This window comes from Nerophis ophidion, linkage group LG13, assembly GCF_033978795.1.
Source record: "Nerophis ophidion isolate RoL-2023_Sa linkage group LG13, RoL_Noph_v1.0, whole genome shotgun sequence".
In the NCBI taxonomy this organism is placed as follows: Eukaryota; Metazoa; Chordata; class Actinopteri; order Syngnathiformes; family Syngnathidae; genus Nerophis; species Nerophis ophidion.
In genome coordinates, this window is record NC_084623.1 from 21943361 (window position 1) to 21963029 (window position 19669).

At 39.7% G+C, this 19669-nt stretch overlaps 1 protein-coding gene across 4 annotated transcripts in view; it reads right to left on the reverse strand.

The window, feature by feature from the left end:
* Positions 1-19148, reverse strand: part of slc37a1 (solute carrier family 37 member 1) — an 82580-nt gene extending 63432 nt beyond the window's left edge. For 2 of the 4 annotated variants that reach the window (XM_061918601.1, XM_061918599.1), the window contains exons 1-3: positions 18988-19148; positions 9140-9328; positions 2189-2270 (exon numbers count right to left, since the gene is read on the reverse strand). In XM_061918601.1, the coding sequence (XP_061774585.1) occupies positions 2189-2270; positions 9140-9195 (138 nt within the window). In that variant the 5' untranslated portion in view covers positions 9196-9328; positions 18988-19148. Of the gene's footprint in view, positions 1-2188; positions 2271-9139; positions 9329-16815; positions 16953-18987 lie in introns of all 4 variants that reach the window. The other 2 variants (XM_061918600.1, XM_061918602.1) reach the window with 2 other exon arrangements.
* Positions 19149-19669: the final 521 nt, after the last annotated feature.

Below are 19669 nucleotides of genomic sequence, written 5' to 3' on the forward strand. Positions count from 1 at the left end.
ATGTTCTTGCCGCAGTAATCCGCATGTGACGATGGCGGTCAGGGCTTTTGCTGCAGTTGCTGTGGTTAAATTTGAGCCCTGTATATGATCGTTGCTCCTCTACTGCAGACCACCTCCTTGATTGACATATTTTGTAATCGAGCAAGAAAAACAAAGTTAAAACAAACACGGCGAAACATAAACGCAAAGGGTAAAAAACATGGACGGGACTCTCGCTGCTGTGTTGGATCCGCTTTGGACTGGACTCTCGCGGCTGTGCTGGATCCACTATGGATTGAACTTTCACAGTATCATGTTAGACCCGCTCGACATCCATTGCTTTCATCCTCTCCAAGGTTCTCATCGTCATCATTGTCACCGACGTCCCACTGGGTCATCATTCTCACCGACGTCCCACTGGGTGTGAGTTTTCCTTGCCCTTATGTGGGCCTACCGAGGATGTCGTAGTGGTTTGTTTAGTGGTTTGTGCAGCCCTTTGAGACACTATTGATTTAGGGCTATATAAGTAAACATTTATTGATTGATTGATATTCAATATCACTGTTCTGCTGAACTTTGCTGTAGAAATCTGCCTGTCTGACACTCGCTGCTCCGTAAACAAGCTCCGCCCACTCTTTTCGTGCCCGTTCTGCATGAAACAGAGCTTGGTATGTCACTCAAAATTGCAGATTCAAACCATTGGAATGATTTCTATAGTTTGAAGATATCCAGCGGGCCGCATTGTTTATTATGTTGTTAATAACTGCCTTTTATATGCTGTTTTTCAAGACCTTCCATCCATCCATCCATTTTCTACCGCTTATTCCCTTTCGAGTCGCGGGGGGCGCTGGCGCCTATCTCAGCTACAATCGGGCGGAAGGCGGGGTACACCCTGGACAAGTCGCCACCTCATCGCAGGGCCAACACAGATAGACAGACAACATTCACACTCACATTCACACACTAGGACCTGTGTCACGTAATTTCTCTCTTGAGAACTTATTATCTGGTTCTGAGACAGGATCAATTGATTCAGTCTTAATTTATCGGAAGTGAGTCTTGCTTTTTGAAACAGCACATTTTTCGACACATTTCTCAGCACTGAACTTTTAAACACTGAATTTTTATACACCGAGTTTTTATACACCATTTTTATACACTGAATTTTTGAAATTGTCACCATAATGTTATGTAAAGACACATTTAACCTCCATAAAAGGCGCACAGGATTATAGGGTGAATTAAAGGGGCCATAATATGATTTTTTTTTTTACATTTAAAACACTTCCCTGTGGTCTACATAACATGTAATAGTGGTGCTTTGGTTGCATAGATTAATAATGTATTGCATACCATTTTCAAGCCACTTTTTGACCGTCTCTTCAGGATGCGCCGTTTTGTGGGTGGTTTTACGAATTTAAGTGGCTTCACTTCGACAGCATTTTCTCCCCATCATTTTGGTTGTAGTATTTTTTAGAGCTTCCATAGCGAGTCTACTGACAGATAAAGTTTTACATTTGCACGCTACATTGTATTAGAAATGGCAACATTCGGAGGATGAATAATACCTCACAACAACAGGATACAGAAAAAAGAAGCTTTTTGGCTAGAGCGCTGACTACAATGGCGGACGCACGCACATTTTAGGGACTTAGGCAGATCAAAATACACAACAGCAGGTACCAAGAGGTAAGAAAAGTTGGTTTTGCATAATAGGACGAGACAAAACTTCAGACAATATAAGTCTCCCAATTTGTGCCATTGTGGGGTCCTTATACATACACCATAATAATACCTGTATATTGAAGCACAGTACAACTGACTACGGTAGCCTTAAAGCTTGGACAAGCCATCAATCGGTGCAGCTTCATAGCTTACCAAAATTGTACTAATACATCCTGACTTTTTGAGCGCCGCGTGTAATGTTCTAAATTCTTAATAAGTTTTCGTCTTGCTTGCTAGCATCATTTATTGAACAGTAGTCAACATATATTTCTTATGTGGCTGCCATCTATTGGTCACACTTACCATTACACATTGTACCACAACCAGAACCATCAACCAAACCTAATACATATATAAAGTGCACTGGATTATAGGGCGGACTGTCGATTTTTGAGACAACGAAACGATTTTAAGAGTGCCTTAGGGTCCGAAAAATACAATATGGAAAAGGTTGTCTGTCTATATTGAAAGGAACTTGTTTTACCTTGACAATACTAATTGGTTTTCTGGAAAGGTGGAAGCTGGTGTAGAGCAAGAAGGTGAGGATGAAGGTGAGAGCTCTGTACCTAAACAAAAGAGATACAGGCATGAGTATATCCTAAGGATATTCTGATCAAGGTTTTATACTGTCGATTACAATATCGATCATCCATAAGTGAGATAAGCCTATACCAATATCGATACTGAGCACTGAGCAGATGTATTAACTGTATTTTTTTCAAATGATATATGGTGAGTGTTATTGGCAGTTCAACAATAATCAGAATCAGAATCACAAATACTTTATTATTCCTGAGGGGAAATTCAGATTTTCAGCACAATCCCATTCAAGAGCAGACATACATTACAGGGAGACAGAACAGGACCGCTGACGGGTCAGCCAACTTCCGGCACCCATTAGAAGGTGGGAATAAGGTAAACGCTGCGGGGGGAGATGAGTTAAAAAAGGTTCGGTCTCAGACTGGCTTATCAATTTCATGTTAGGCGTATAGATTTCAGAGAACAGCGCAGAGAAAGAGGCTCTTAAAAAGTATAGACAAGGCAAGACATAAAGTGCAAGCAGGGAGAGACAGAGAGGGAGGAAGAAGTGACCACGTCTCTCCCTGACCCCCCCCCCACCCCCACACACACACACACACGTTACATAGAATCCACAAAACTTGCACCAGAGGGGAGGGAGTAGGGTCTACAGGTGGCATGCTGCTGCTATCTAAAGCGCTGCTCAGCCATCTATCATCCCTACCACGTGGGGTGAATCGTCGAAGGCTTGGAAAGGGGTGTGGGGTATGTGTGTGGCGTGTATTTTTCGTGGATGCATGTGTGTGTGTAAGCCTGCAGCGTGTCTCAACACAATATTCAAACTTGTTCATCATTCTGTTATTCCATACAATTGTTTGATCAAAACAAGAACAATAGTACAAATTAATTTTAACAAAAACCAAAAACTACTATCTGCTACTCATTGAAACTAAGGCTGTCAAACCATTTTAAAGTTTTTATTGCCATGACTGGACAATTAGTTTGCTTTCATGAATATATATTGTTTAAAAATTGTGTTTTTTTTTAACAGCTCAACACGAAAAGGACATCAACATGCTTTTAGTGAAAATAAAAAATGACATTGATTGCAGCGCATTTGTGTCTAGTCAAATTTTGTATTTTGTAGGACTACAGAATTTGTATTCTTGCTGTAGAGGCAGTTACATTCAGGAGAGGGAGCAACACTTCCATGTAAGATACCAGTTTCACGTATTAATAAAACAGAATGTGGATTGTTACAACATGGTTTGATTGTCAAAGATGTTTGGTAAAGTAATCTGTGATATTTCTACCTGAAAAAATGCTTCTGATTTTCAGTAAACAATCCATTTTTTACCGCTTGTCCCTTTTCGGGGTCGCATGTTGTACAAATTATTGGTATTCATAGCTCTGCATTTCAATGTTTTAACTTTCTCTATTTATGAAGGTAAAATTCAGCTTGCTAAACATTCTGTAATTGTGGACTATCAATCAGAACAGATTATAAAAGAATATACACTTTGTTTTAATCTGCCAAAAAATACTTATTTAGATAGCAATAACACAGATTACATTACAAAACCTATTTGCCAAAGCATGATCATAATGTAAGATGATTTTTCATTTTCCTATAGTAGTAGGACTGGATGCGATACATAGCGCGATTACTGTTAACACCGGAAGTGCGTGATTGGTACTAGGAGAGGTGCCTTGACATGTTTTGACGAAAGTCTTGGATTAAAAAGTGATTCTAGATTTTGTGTCGACAATCTTCTTTTTCTGCTGATCTTTTATTCAATCTAACCAATGCAGTTATTGTAACAATCTACATTTTGTGTTATCAATGCACTCAACAGTAATGTAAACACGGACGTGAAGCTCCACTCTGCGAGCTGCAAAGAGCGCCAGCAGGCGTGTGTCTTACAATACGATCATGCTTTGTCAAATATATTTTTGTAATGTTACTCTGTGATATTTCTATCTAAATTAATGTTTTCTGGCAGATTGAAATAAAGTGTACTGTAATAGCAGCGGAGATATGAAGGAGGTAGATTGTCTCTGAACAAGTCTGCCTTTTATTTATGTTCACAAATAGCACTTTCGAACTAAATAGGCAGAAGCACCACACACACTCGAACTCTTTCTCGTCTAATTTTTCGCTCCCACTGAGTCAGGCATGCGTGTCACTGCCCTCTGTAGCATACATCGGCTAATTACAGTTTACAACACAATATTCCCATTGCTTTAGAACGGGGCACCAGGTAGCCCGTATGGACCAGATGAGTTGCCCGCTGGCCTGTTCTAAAGTTTGCTAAAATAGCAACACTTACCAATGAGCTGCCTCTATTTTTAAAATTGTATTTATTTACTAGCAAGCTGGTCTCGCTTTGCTCAACATTTTTAATTCTAAGAGAGACAAAACTCAAATAGAATTTGAAAATCCAAGAAAATATTTGAAAGACTTGGTCTTCACTTGTTTAAATAAATTCACATATTTTTTTACTTTGCTTCTTATAACTTTCAGAAAGACACTTTTAGAGAAAAAATACAACCGTAAAAATGATAATAGGATTTTTAAACACATATAACCTTTTACCTTTTAAATTCCTTCCTTTTTCTTTCCTGACAATTTAAAAGTTAAAGCCCACCAGTCTGCACCAAACTTTTGGTGCCTTGTTGACACAGAAAAGTACAGTGGTGTATGCGCAGCAGCTATGAAAGTTGCAAGCCTGTTTGATTCAACTTATCTTTGTGAATCAGCTTTTTCTGACATGAACTTCGTCAAGAACACGCCTCACTGATACATATCTGCAAGACTCATCACTCAGAGTTGCAGTGTCAAGTTACACACGAGAGTACAACACACAAGTTAACAGCATGAAATGCCAGGCTTCCCACTGACTGACAAAGAAACAGATAACAGATTTGGTGTCCAGTTCAAAGTGTGACATGATTTATTAAAAAATTTAAAAGTTGACTTTTGTATTTTACATGAGTTATTGTTTTACAAACATGGTGCAAAGTAATTCATGATTTGTTAAAAAATGTTAGTGGCTAGCTAGTTAAGATGGGATATTGTGATTTCACAATAGTGTCTTAGAAGTGATCATTTGAAAATGTTAAATTTGAAAAATGTGCACTTAGAGAAATTATAAAAAGAAAGTGTTGCATATTGATATATAACTGTTTCTATATGTATTTATTGTGATAAATCATTAAGATGATCAGTGTTTACACAAAGATAAATATAATTAATTATTATTAAAATATAGTTAAAGGTAAATTGAGTAAATTGGCTATTTCTGGTAATTTATTTAAGCGTGTATCAAACTGGTAGCCCTTCGCATTAATCAGTACCCAAGAAGTAGCTCTTGGTTTCAAAAAGGTTGGTGACCCCTGCTTTAGAATATTCTTTGATAACCTGTTCTGATTGATAGTCCGCAATTACAGAATGTTTACCAGGCTGAATATTACATTTTATTAATAGACATGGTTAAAACAATGTCAAGCAGAGAAATACATACCATAAACTTGTACAACATGGAATAATAATCAAACCATGATCGTAACAATCCACATTTTGTGTTGATAATGCGTAAAACTGGTATCTAAACATAGTGTTGCTCCTCCTCTTTAAACAAGTTCTCCTACAACACGAATACAAATTCTGTACTCCTACAAAATAAAAAATCTGGCAAGACACCAACGCACTGCAAGTATTTTTTTTTTAACTCTTTAAAGAGTCTTAATGCCATAATGTTTAAAAAACATTTCAATAAAACAAACTAATTGTCCAGTTATGGTAATAAAAACTGGCAAATGATCTTTCTAGGTTACAATTATCTGCGATTAATCACGATTAATTTTGTATTAAATAAGAACAAACTGATTTTTCGCGATTAAATATTTTCATCGCTTTACAGCTCTAACATATATAATATATAAATTTTGAAACTGGAAGTTACAGAGCAACGTTGGTTGAACACGCAACGCACTCTGGTATCCCTGCAAAACAGGAAATGATCACTGAACAATGGGAGGGACATAGCCAATCAGGTACAGTAATCAGGCACCATCTTGTTGTCTCGCGGTTAATTCTCTGCATGGAGTCAGAAGACAAATAAAAAATGAGCGCTGTAGCGAGCGAAGAAATAGATGATAAAACAGGAAAAGTCCCCTTTGGCACTATCGCAGTTTTTGGGATTTCTTCAAAGGACCGTAGACGTTGGCCGCACTTATCTTTTCTCTAATCGGGTATACAGAAACAACAGGTAAGAACTAAAGTGCAGGACTGTATAAATAAAATATATTCCAAAATACAACAAATGTTATTTTTAAAAATAATAGTAATTTGGTTCAATAACATTTAAATAATACTTCCTGCACAACATAAATACATTTTCAAACCTAAATAAGCATAACAGACTAAATTAAATGTTACACAACTACTGTCTCTCCCTGGCACCAAACCTGCTAAAAATGGTTCTCAGGTTATCCGGTTTACATTTGCACCATTTTGTTGCTTTATTAAGCATTTCTTACGTCATTCTTATTTTTGCACCTTAATTTTAAGAGGTTATTGTTAAATGCTCAATGCGATTTTAGAATGTAAAAGTACTTTTATTGTTTGAGTGTTTCACATGGTTGTGTTGACAGTTCCTCTTCTTTCTGCTTTAATAGTTGAGGGGATTATAATCAGAGGAAGGTGACATTTGAAATAAAAATGTTTACAATTAATATATTTTTCCCCTGATCCATATTTTTGACAGGTCATAAAAAATATTAATAATTATTGATATCGACCAATAAAAAACACTTATATCATGATAGTTTTCAGCCTTTTTACCCGGCCCTAGTTGTAACTTCCATCCATCCATCTTCTTCCGCTTATCCGAGGTCGGGTCGCAGGGGCAGCAGCCTAAGCAGGGAAGCCCAGACTTCCCTCTACCCAGGCTTCCTCTCCCCAGCCACTTCGTCCAGCTCTTCCCGGGGGATCCCAAGGCATTCCCAGGGCAGCCAAAAGACATAGTCTTCCCAACGTGTCCTGGGTTTTCCCCGTGGCCTATTACCGGTTGGACGTGCCCTAAACACCTCCCTGGGGAGGCGTTCGGGTGGTATCCAGACCAGATGCCCGAACCAGCTCATCTGGCTCCTCTCGATGTGGAGGAGCAGCGGCTTTACTTCGAGCTCCTCCCGGATGGCAGAGCCTCTCACCCTATCTCTAAGGGAGAGCCCCGCCACACGGCGGAGGAAACTCATTTCGGCCGCTTGTACCCGTGATCTTATCCTTTTGGTCATATCCCAAAGCTCATGACCATAGGTGAGGTTGGGAACGTAGATCGACCACTAAATTGAGAGCTTTGCCTTTTGGCTCAGCTCCTTCTTCACCACAACGGATCGGTACAACGTCCGCATTACTGAAGACGCCGCACCGATCCGCCTGTCGATCTCACGATCCACTCTTCCCTCACTCGTGAACAAGACTCCTAGGTACTTGAACTCCTCCACTTGGGGCAGGGTCTCCTCTCCAACCCGGAGATGGCACTCCACCCTTTTCCGGGTGAGAACCATGGACTCGGACTTGGAGGTGCTGATTCTCATTCCGGCGCTTCACACTCGGCTGCGAACCGATCCAGTGAGAGCTGAAGATCTCGATCAGATGAAGCTATCAGGACCACATCATCTGCAAAAAGCAGAGACCTAATCGCGCGGCCATAAAGGTTATGAACTGAATCGGTGACAAAGGACAGCCTTGGCGGAGTCCAACCCTCACTGGAAAAGTGTCCGACTTACTACCGGCAATGCGGACCAAGCTCTGACACTGATCATACAGGGAGCGAACTGCCACAATCAGACAATCCGATACCCCATACTCTCTGAGCACTACCCACAGGACTTCCCGAGGGACATAGTCGAATGCCTTCTCCAAGTCCACAAAGCACATGTAGACTGGTTGGGCAAACTCCCATCCCCCCTAAGAACCCTGCCGAGAGTATAGAGCTGGTCAACAGTTCCACGACGAAAACCACACTTCCTCCTGAATCAAAGTTCGACTATCCGGCGTAGCCTCCTCTCCAGTACACCTGAATAAACCTTACCGGGAAGGCTGAGGAGTGTGATCCCACGATAGTTGGAACACACCCTCTGGTCCCCCTTCTTAAAGCACACCCTCTGGTCCCCCTTGAGGGGGACCACCACCCTGGTCTGCCAATCCAGAGGCACCGCCCCAGATGTCCACGCAATGCTGCAGAGTCTTGTCAACCAAGACAGCCCCACAGAATCCAGAGCCTTAAGGAACCCCGGGCGGATCTCATCCACCCCCGGGGCCTTGCCACCGAGGAGCTTTTTAACTACCTCGGCAACCTCAGCCCCAGAAAAAGGAGAGCCCACCACAGATTCCAGGCACTGCTTCGTCATAGGACGACGTATTGGTGAGATTGATGAGGTCTTCGAAGTATTCCTTCCACCCATCCACAACATCCGCAGCTGAGGTCAGCAAAACACCATCCGCACCGTTGACCGTGTACTGCTTCCCCAAGTTGTAACTTGTCAGTGTTATATTTAATATACCTCATTAGTAATTATTTAATTCCTCAGAACATACCGAAGGCCAATTAAAAAACTAGCTGTGGGTCAAGAATGGTGCCCTGCTCTACATAGTTCAGTGATACACTTGAAATGCACTTTAAAAGTTGTATAAATGTAGACAAAATGAATTGGAATTGCAAATATACTTCTGTTTGCAACCTTAATTTGGGAGACATTCTCAGTCAAATTTGGAAATTTACACAAGCCTGTTCTGGGAGCATACCAAGGACAGGAACAATCTGTTTTGTATTTTGTGTTATGCATGTGATTCTCTGAAAACAAGGCAAAATGTCCATATTATAAAAGTGCACAAACACAACCGACTCACCATTGGTCCCTGTTGAAAGACACCAACAGACGGATGCCAGGAGGAACAGGAGCCATAATGCTATTCAAGTGGTGGGTGAGAAGCAGAGGTCAAAGGTACGTGTGGCTGTCGTCTTGACTTATTGCCATTTCAGGGAAATCTGCAGGACGGCTCGACATGGCTCATGGAGGTAGGACTGGAGTCAGGCGTCTAAAAAAATTACAAAGATTTGTATTTATTTAATAAAATAATTAAATTGAGCTCTTCCAAAATGAGTACAGTATTTTCCAGGATATAATCCTTTTTTTTCCTCAACTCAACAGCGCACCTAATAACCTGGTGCGCCTAATGTACGGAATAATTCTGGTTTTGCTTACCGTCCTCGAAGCAATTTTATTTGGTACATGGTGTAATGTTAAGTTTGACAAGTAGATTCCAGTCAAACATAAGAGATACGTGTAGACTGCACTATGATGGCAACATGACTCAAGTAAATAACACCAACATTTTATATGTTCCATTGAAAATATAATACATTACACACTGAACTCAAAAATCCATCAAAATGTTTAGTACGACTTTGGTAAGCTATGAAGCTGCACTCCTTGATGTGCTTCAACATACGAGTACTATTATGGTGTGTGTATAAGCTTCAACATACGAGTACTATTTTGGTGTGTGTATAAGGTAAGACATATCTTGGGTTTTGTTTTGCAATACTATGCAAAAGCAACTTTATTTACCCTCTGGTACCTGTCTCCCCCAATATTTTAGAGAGACTCATTACTCTCAGCCAAAAAATATACCGCAGAAGTATATGTGCTTATATTTTGAAAGCACAACAAAGCTCCGAGTTAATCTGAGGCTGAGTTGACTTCAAACTATTTAATGTTGCACTTTTTATATGTAGAAGACAAGTTGTGGCATTTTATTTAATCTGAGCAACAACTTGAAGCAGTTTAATGTTGCACTTTATATGTAGAAATGTTGCACTTTATAAGTAGAAAGGTTTTGTTAAACCAATTCTGAGCCTTATCTTATTTAGTTTTTTATTTTGTATATATTGACCACATGAACCCTGCCAATGGACCCTGTGTGTATATGTATGTCATTGTTATGCTTAGCATTCATGACTGCCTGCTGTTGCACTGATCAGCCTAGTGGTGGCTCACATCCATCACACACACAGCTATTTCTATTTTTGGGCAGAATTATTATAGTGTTCAATATTACAGGGATAAAGCCATTGTTTATATGTAAATAAACAACCAGAAAATGTATATTTTGTTGTTTTCTTACTGTACCTAAAATGAACCTCTAAACCAGGGGTCGGGAACCTTTTTGGCTGAGAGCCATACAAGCCAAATATTTTAAAAAGTACTTCCGTGAGAGCCATATAATATTTTTTTAACACTGAACACAACTAAATGCATGCATTTTTAAGTAAAACCAACATTTTTAGAGTATAATAAAATAAGTCTATTCTTTTTAATAACACTTGTTATTCTGAAGCGAACCAACAATAAAAAAAAATACTTCTTACCATTAATGCGACTTCTTGAACAGGTGCGGTAGAAACCAGATAGATGGATTAAATTGCATGAGAATGTTTTATATTTTGAACGTTATTTTTGACACTGACTACCAGCAGAATTATTCATTACTTATCGTGTTTAACAATGTCAGCTAAGATTTATCTGAGAGCCAGGTGCAGTCAGCAAAAGAGCTACAGGTTCCCTACCCCTGCTCTAAACCGAGGTACGTACCGAACCGAAATTTTTGTGTACCGTTACACCCCTAGTAAACATGTATGGAAAAAGTATGTGAACCCCCAAGGTTATGACTTCTCCAAGAGTCAATTGGAGCCAGGAGTCAGCCAACCTGGAGTCCAACCAATGTGATGAGATTACAGGTGTTAGTTTAAGATGCCCTGCCCTATAAAACACACACCAGTTTAGAGTTTGCTGTTCTCAAGAAGTATTGCCTGATGTGAACAGTTGCTTAGCGCTCTCTAAAAACCTACGGTCAAGAATCGGTGACTTACATGAAGCTAAAAAGGGTTACAAAAGTATCTGTAAAAGCCTTGATGTTCATGTGTCTTTAGTAAAACAGATTGTTTACAAATGACTACATAATGTAGTGAGGCAGTTGAAGTATGGCTGGGTGATTATATGATTGTGATCCGTGACTTACATGAAGCTAAAAAGGGTTACAAAAGTATCTGTAAAAGCCTTGATGTTCATGTGTCTTTAGTAAAACAGATTGTTTACAAATGACTACATAATGTAGTGAGGCAGTTGAAGTATGGCTGGGTGATTATATGATTGTGATCCTTGATCGCAATAATTTGAGTTTGATCACTGTGATCAACTGTCATCATATTTCAGAATCACTTTAATAATCCCCGAGGACAAATTAAGATTTTCTGCACAATCCTATATTAAATTAGCTCGATCAAACAAGGAGGAAAAGTCTGTTAGAAGTTACCGCAGTAGTAAACAGTAGGGAAGCAACAATGCTCGGTATTAGCCTACACGGAACAATCCGTTATTATGGACTGTAATCCTGTGTGTGTCTGTGAATGTGTGTTTGTGTGAAAGTGTGTTTGTGTACACCAACTAATTTAATCAGAAAAGGTATTTTTATACCTAAATATTTTTAATCAAGACTTTTTGTGTCTGATCAATAAAGTGTTTTGTATTCTATTCTAAAATATTTAATTCTAAAATATTTAACTCCTTTGATATAACATGTACTTTGAAAAAAAACTCTGCAGACAAGACACTTTGTGTTCTTTTTGTTTGTGAATTTAAAAAAAAATGTTGTTCCTAAAATAATAATAAAACTTGTTTTATGTGTTGGTATACGTTATTTTACAGTACCTCAAATTCAAACTGCACTTAAATGTATATTCTTTCAATATAAGATACAGAATAAGTTTTCAAAAACTCCACAATCTGAGTCACTGCTTGATGTTTGCCAAAGCAAATGCTGCCAGCTCTCTTCGTACAATGTAAAAAAAATATCTACCATTCACTAAAATATAAACAAGTACCTAAATAGCTAATACGTGGCGCAGTTGGGAGACGTGCCAGCAACCTAAGGGTTCCTGGTTATATCCCCAGCTTCTGCCAACCTAATCACGTCCGTTGTGTCCTTGAGCAAGACACTTCACCTTTGCTCCTGATGGGTCGTGGTTAGCGCCTTGCATGGCAGCTCTCGCTATCTGTGTGCGTGAGTGCGTGCGTGGAAATAGTGTCAAAGGGCTTTGAGTACCTTGAAGGTAGAAAAGCGCTATACAAGTATATCTAACCCATTTACCATGAAGAGGCAATAAGATGTAACAAACGCATGCATTTTACTCTCACTTTTGGGAAAAAAAGAACTATCATTGTTTTGTATTCATGATCATTATTACCAGCAGTATTTGGAATATTCCTTTGGCTTGTGGACATAAACACGTCTTCTCTTAAAGAGAATATCAACATTTACCGGAATATTGAATGCATGAAAAGGTTGTTTATGTCACTGCTGTTTTATCTGTTATAGGACAGATTTGCATATTTGCACAATGCAGTGTAGGTCTCCACAGCCAGTTATTAATATTATATACATGCATTATGATAGCCTGGGGTTTCTTTGTTACATCAAAGCAGTGTTTTTCAACCTTTTTTGAGCCAAGGCACATTTTTTTCATTGAAAAAATGCGGAGGCAGTTATTAATATCATATACATGCATTATGATAGCCTGGGGTTTCTTTGTTACATCAAAGCAGTGTTTTTTAACCTTTTTTGAGCCAAGGCACATTTTTTTCATTGAAAAAGTGCGGAGGCACACCACCACCAGAAAACATTAAAAACGAAAGCTGATATTGACAGTAAAAAGTTGTTCTCGCAAGTGTTGGATATGAATTCAAACCGTAACTAAGCATGCGTCACTATAGCTCTTGTCTCAAGTACTGCCACAACCTGTCACATGAAACCGCGACTTATTTTGAGGTTTTTTTGTGTTTTCCTGTGTGTAGTGTTTTAGTTATTGTCTTTTGGCGGCTTATCCTGTTTTGTTGGTATTTTCCTGTAGCAGTTTCATTTCTTCCCTGAGCGCAATTACCCACACCTGCTTTGTTTTAGCAATCAAGAATATTTAAGTTGTTGCTATCCTTTGTGTGGACATTGTTGATTGTCATGTCATGTCGGATGTACTTTGTGGACATATTATCTGGCGTTGTTTCCAATATTATGCAAAAGAGACTTTTCTTACCTTCTGATACCTGATATCTGTATTTAAGATCTGCATTAGTCCTGAAAATTTGTGGGCGTCCGCTTTTGTAGTCGATAAGCTTATTTTATTTCTCCATCTTGTTGTTATGGGACATTCATCCTGCGCTGTTGCCATTTCTGATATAAAGTAGTGTAAAGTTCTTATATCTGTCAGTAAGTTTGCGATGAAAGCACTAAAACATACCGGTGTAGTGAGTTTACATTATTCACCCAAGGAACTTTAGTTATTAGAGAGTTCCAGTCGAACGTTTTTTCACGGCACACATTTCTGCCGTTGTTGTTGCACTAGTGAGCCATGTGAGGAGATGCTGCTCCGTTATTGATTCAAATAAAGTCTGAAGTCATTAAAACAGTTATCTCCATCTTTTGACACTTCCACTCCCGTCCTTGCACACTACACCGCTAAACCAAAGATGACGGGGAGAAGACGCTGTCGAAGGTGAGCCACGTAAATAAGACCGCCCACAAAACGGTGCATTCTGAAACGACTGTCAGAAAGCGGCTTGTTGATGGTCTGTAAAACATAATCTATGCAACATTTTGACTAAAGAACCACCATTACATGTTGACCACAAGGAAGTGTTTTCAATTTAAAAAATGTTTTAAATAAGATGACCCCTATAATCCGGTGCACCTTTTGTATGAAAATAAACCTGACTAGACCCACTCATCAGCCTTATAATCCGGTGAGCCCTATGGTCCGGAAAATACAGTAATTTAATTAAGTAATTTAATCAAACGGAGGAGTGTTGACTCTTATTGTTGCCGTTTAAATGATCCTTTGTTGCTCAATGTTCCATTTGCCTGCGCGGAACTGGGAAAAAGGGCTTTTGTTTACTCTGCTCCTTTTACAAAAACACTAGAAATGAACTGAACTTATTTCGTTGAACGCTTTTAAATCCAGATTGCGAGCACTTGAGATGATGTTTTTAAATTGTGAACTGTTTTTCTTAATGTGTTTGGCATGTATTTTTATGTAACTATCTTTTGCTGCCTTTTGGCCAGGACTCCCTTGAAAAATATTTTTGTTCATCTCAATGGGACCTTCTCGGTTAAATAAACTTGTCCCTTTCCCATTTTCTAAAAGTTTTATCAAAACCATGTATTTGTTGTCGTACAGCGTTCTGTGTTTATTTACTTTGTAGCCAGTTCAGTTTTAGGTACTTTTTCAACAGTATTGAAGTGCAGCATGTCATCGGCGAAGTATTCAACCGCTCTTTCTATGAACGCACAGAAAACAAGTATATTCTGTTTTGTAACAAACAGGGCAGTTGAAACAGCAGCAATAACAACAAACTATAAAAACAAAACTACCTTGCTCAAAAAGAAAAATGCATTTGTGACTGTGTTTAAAAGCTGTACACTAAAATATTACTCATCATTGATCATTGGGACGGTGTGGGTCGGTTGGTCAAGCGGCCGTGCCAGTGCCTTGAGGGTTCCGTGTCTGATCCCCGGCTTCCGCCATCCTAGTCACATCTGTTCAGTGCTTGCGCAAGACACTTCACTCTCTCCTGATGAGTCGTGGTTAAGGCCTTGTATGGCAGCTCCCGCCATCAGTGTGTCAATGAGGAAGTAGTGTAAAGTATAACCCATTAATCATTAACTCATGGCATTTTTAACACTCGTTTTTTTTTTGGTTTTTTTTGGAGGCGCAACATCTTTAATGGGAAGTGAACTTGCTGGCAGAGTCAGTCAATGTTCATAGCACTGTAATATTAGACAAAACAAATATAATTGTATCATTGATTAATTCTTAACATTTTAGCGATCTAATAGATTTCATGTTTACTAGGGCTGTGTAATATGGCCGAAAACTGTATCACGATATGAGGGGCGTGCTGGTGGCAGAGGGCTTAGTGTGTCTGCCTCACAATTCGAAGGTCCTGAGTAGTCCTGGGTTCAATCCCGGGCTCGGATCTTTCTGTGTGGAGTTTGCATGTCCTCCCTGTGACTGCGTGGGGTTCCCTTCGGGTACTCCGGCTTCCTCCCACCTCCAAAGACATGCACCTAGGGATAGGTTGATTGGCAACACTAAATTGGCCTTAGTGTGTGAATGTGAGTGTGAATGTTATCTTATCTGTGTTGGCTCTGTGATGAGGTGACAACTTGTCCAGGGTGTACACCGCCTTCCGCCCGATTGTAGGTGAGATAGGCACCAGCCACCCCAAAGGGAATAAGCGGTAGGAAATGGATGTATCACGATATACGTTTTTTATATTGATAATACTTTTTATTATCTATTTAAGCTTGCCAATAAATACAGTAAAAAAAAATTCCAACTTACCAAGGGTGCTACTTATTTGTGGCGAGATAGAGTCTGGTAGCCAGGTAGAATCAACGCGGTTGTGGTAGTAAAATAATTAATGTAGATATGAAGGCAGTTGCAGATTTGAGGCACTAGATACCAGTAGTGTAAAAGCTATTGAACAATACACAGTTGTTTGGGAAGCAATTAATTAAACTGACACATTGGAAGTGTCAGGATGTTGGCACACTGTCTGCAATAAAACCAACAACACTAAAGACACCCAAGTTATTGAGTTGATTTATCAAGAAATCACTGTTTCTCTTCTCACTCCATATGATGTATCGTGTTGTAATTGCAATTGCATGCAGCAGTAGTGGCGACCCAGTGCTGTACGGTGCAACAAATTTAATCGCAAATGCGCCTAAAAAGAGACCGTGCGACTTTAAAATCAACAATATTTAAATTGTTGCTATCCTTCTTTGTGTGGACATCGTTGATTGTCATGTTATGTCCGGATGCACTTTGTGGACACCTTCTCTGCTCCAAACGCTGTAAGTCTTTGCTGTCGTCCAGCATTCTGTTTTGTTTACTTTGCAGCCAGTTCGGTTTTAGTTTCATCCTGCATAGCCATTTCTAAGCGTCAAAGCCTTTTCTTAGCGGCACTAGCCTTCTGTTTATTTTTGGTTTAAAGGCCTATTGAAACCCACTACTACCGACCACGCAGTCTATTTCAGCAGTTTATATATCAATGATGAAATATTAACATTGCAACACATGCCAATACGGCCGGTTCAGTTTACTAAATTCCAATTTTAAATTTCCCGCGGAGTTTCTTGTTGAAAACATCGCGGATGATGACGCGTGTGTGGGACGTTATTGGTTATCGCGGACATTTTAGGCCAGCACCACTTACGGCTAAAAGTCGTCTCTTTTCATCGCATAATTACACAGTATTTTGGACATCTGTGTTGCTGAATCTTTTGCAATTTATTCAATAAAGAAAAATGCTGTTGGTGGAAAGCGGTGGATTGCGGCTGCCTTTAGCAACCGAAACACAGCCGGTGTTTCTTTGTTTGTTGTGAAGCTTTAGCGAATATATTTCTCTACCACATTTCAACCAGCAAGTTTTTGGATGAGAAAATTGTGATATTAAGTCTGCTCTTACCGGAAACTTGTGCTGAGTTAGCGTCCTCCTGTAGCAGCAGTCAAAAAGGCAGCTGTGATCTTGGCTCCTCTCAGAGACACTGGCGGTCACCGCAGCCCTCCGACTTTCAGGTCTGACTTTATAATCTCACTAAAACACTAACACAATAAGCAGATAAGGGATTTTCCCGAAATATCCTAGTAAATGTGTGTAATAACATTTGAACCACTCCCACTGCCGTTGCCTTTTTATTTTTTTTTCTAGTGCTTCACTCTAACTTTCCTCATCCACAAATCTTTATCCTCACTCAAATTAATGGGGAAATCGTCGCTTTCTCGGTCCGAATCGCTGTTGCTACTGGTGGCTATGATTATAAACAATGTAAGGATGCGAGGAGCCCTACAACCCGTGACGTCACGCGCACATCGTCTGCTACTTCTGGTACAGGCAAGGCTTTTTTATTAGAGACCAAAAGTTGCGAACTTTATATCATCGATGTTCTCTACTAAATCCTTTCAGCAAAAATATGGCAATTTCGTGAAATGATCAAGTATGACACATAGAATGGACATGCTATACCCGTTTAAATAAGAAAAATCTCAAACCCACTACTTCCCACCACGCAGTCTTGATAGTTTATATATCAATTATGAATTATGAAATATTAACATTAGAACACATGCCAATACTGCCTTTTTAGTTTACTAAATTGCAATTTTAAATTTCCCGCGAGTTTTTTCTTGAAAATTGTAATGGTGACGTGTACGCTTGATGTCATGAGCTGTTGGGAATATTAGCGCTGCGCGCACACACAGCTAAAAGTCGTCTGCTTTAACCGCATAATTACACAGTATTTTGGATATCTGTGTTGCCGAATCTTTTGCAATTTGTGCAATTAATATTGGAGAAGTCAAAGTAGAAAGACAGCGTTGGGAAGCTTTAGCCTTTAGCCACACAAACACAGGGTGATTCCTTGTTCAAAATTCACAGAGGTGAAACTTTACTATGGATCAGAGGGGACATGGATCCCAACCGAATGTCAACCAGCAGGTTTCAGTGAGAAAATTGTGGTTAAAAAGTCGCTTCTTACCGGATATCAGCTGAGCTTGTGCCGTCCATAGCTCCCGTTGACTTCCCTGAGACACTGCGCGTCAACACACGGCCGTGGATGTACACTTCCGACAAACTCACTAAAACACTAGCAACACAATAGAAAGAAAAGGGGTTTCCCAGAATTATCCTAGTAAATGTCTCTAAAAACATATGAATCCCCGTCTCAATGCAATCGCGTTGGGTTTTTTTTAAAACTTTTTTGGGTTTTTTTTTGTAGTCGTCGCTATCAATATCCTCAAACACAAATTTTTCATCCTTGCTCAAATAAATGGGGAAATTGTTGTTTTCTCGGTCCGAATAGCTGTTTTTGTTGGAGGCTCCCATTATAAACAATGTGAAAATGAGGAGCCATCAACATGTGACGTCATTGTTTGTGATTTCCGGTAGAGACGGGGCTTTTCTCCAGTTGCGAACTTTATCGTGGATGTTCTCTACTAAATCCGTTCAGCAAAAATATAGCAATATCGGGAAATGATCAAGTATGACACATAGAATGGACCTGCTATCCCCGTTTAAATAAGAAAATCTCATTTCAGTAGGCCTTTAAGAATTAGAAACTAGCCTTTTGACCTGCACGCTGCTCCTGCTGTTGTCTGCATGTTGTGATCACGAAGCAATGAGCTACCTGCTGCCACCAACTGATAGGGAAGAGTATTACATGGTTAGTCTGCCAAGCTCCAGACAGCACAGACACTTAACAATGGCACATTATTTGCGGATTATAATTGCTGGTTTGTAAAAAAATATTTTTAACCCAATTAGGTGAAATTACATTATTTCCCACGGCACACCAGACTATATCTCACGGCACACCGGTTTAAAAACACTGCATTAAAGGGTAAGCGCGAATCAAAACGCACAGAACTAGAAGTTGTATACATGTGTCGACGCACCCAAAACGGATCATCAATAATTCACATTTCTATGATGATTAAATGTTATTATGAGAAGATGATGCTAATGTAAGCTAAAAGTGCCGATGCTGCTGCTCCATTATTGCTAGCTACACGTCGCGGCTGCTCAGTTGGTCACATACTGAGAGAATGAACATTCCATACTTGGAGAATGAACAACACATACCTGGATAATGTATATGTGCTACTTCCAAAATGTCTTGTTTTGTGTGTGGGTTCCTTCAACCCAGCGACGTATCCTCCACTTCCTTGTTTCGTGTTTGCTACTGTCACCAAGTCACCATGAGCCACTGTGTCCGTGAACGCACCACTTTCCGCGTGTGACGTCATCTGCAACTGCTCTTTGATCCCCAGTCGGTGTCTGACCTTTGCTCTGAAGTCTCAAACTTACAATGCTGCGGATTTGCCAAAGTAAATAAAGGCCTATTCTTTTTTTTAACTTGACATTGTTAAGATCCTTGTGATTTTGCGTTGGATTATTTTCATATTTTAAATATAACGCAGGCCAACATAAATGATATGGGGCATTTGTCCATCCATCCATTTTACTACCGCTTGCCCCATTCAGGGTCCGGGGGGCGCTGGAGCCTATCTCAGCTGCATTCGGGCGGAAGGCATGTACACCCTGGACAATACGCAACCTCATCACAGGGCCAACACAGATAGACAACATTCACACTCACATTCACACACTAGGGCAGTGGTTCTTAACCTTGTTGGAGGTACCGAACCCCACCCGTTTCATATGCGCATTCCCCGAACCCTCTTTTAGTGAAAAATAAAATGTTTTTTTTTTCAAATTCAAGACAAAGTTGTTTGTTTTTGGTTAACACTTTAGTATGGAGAAC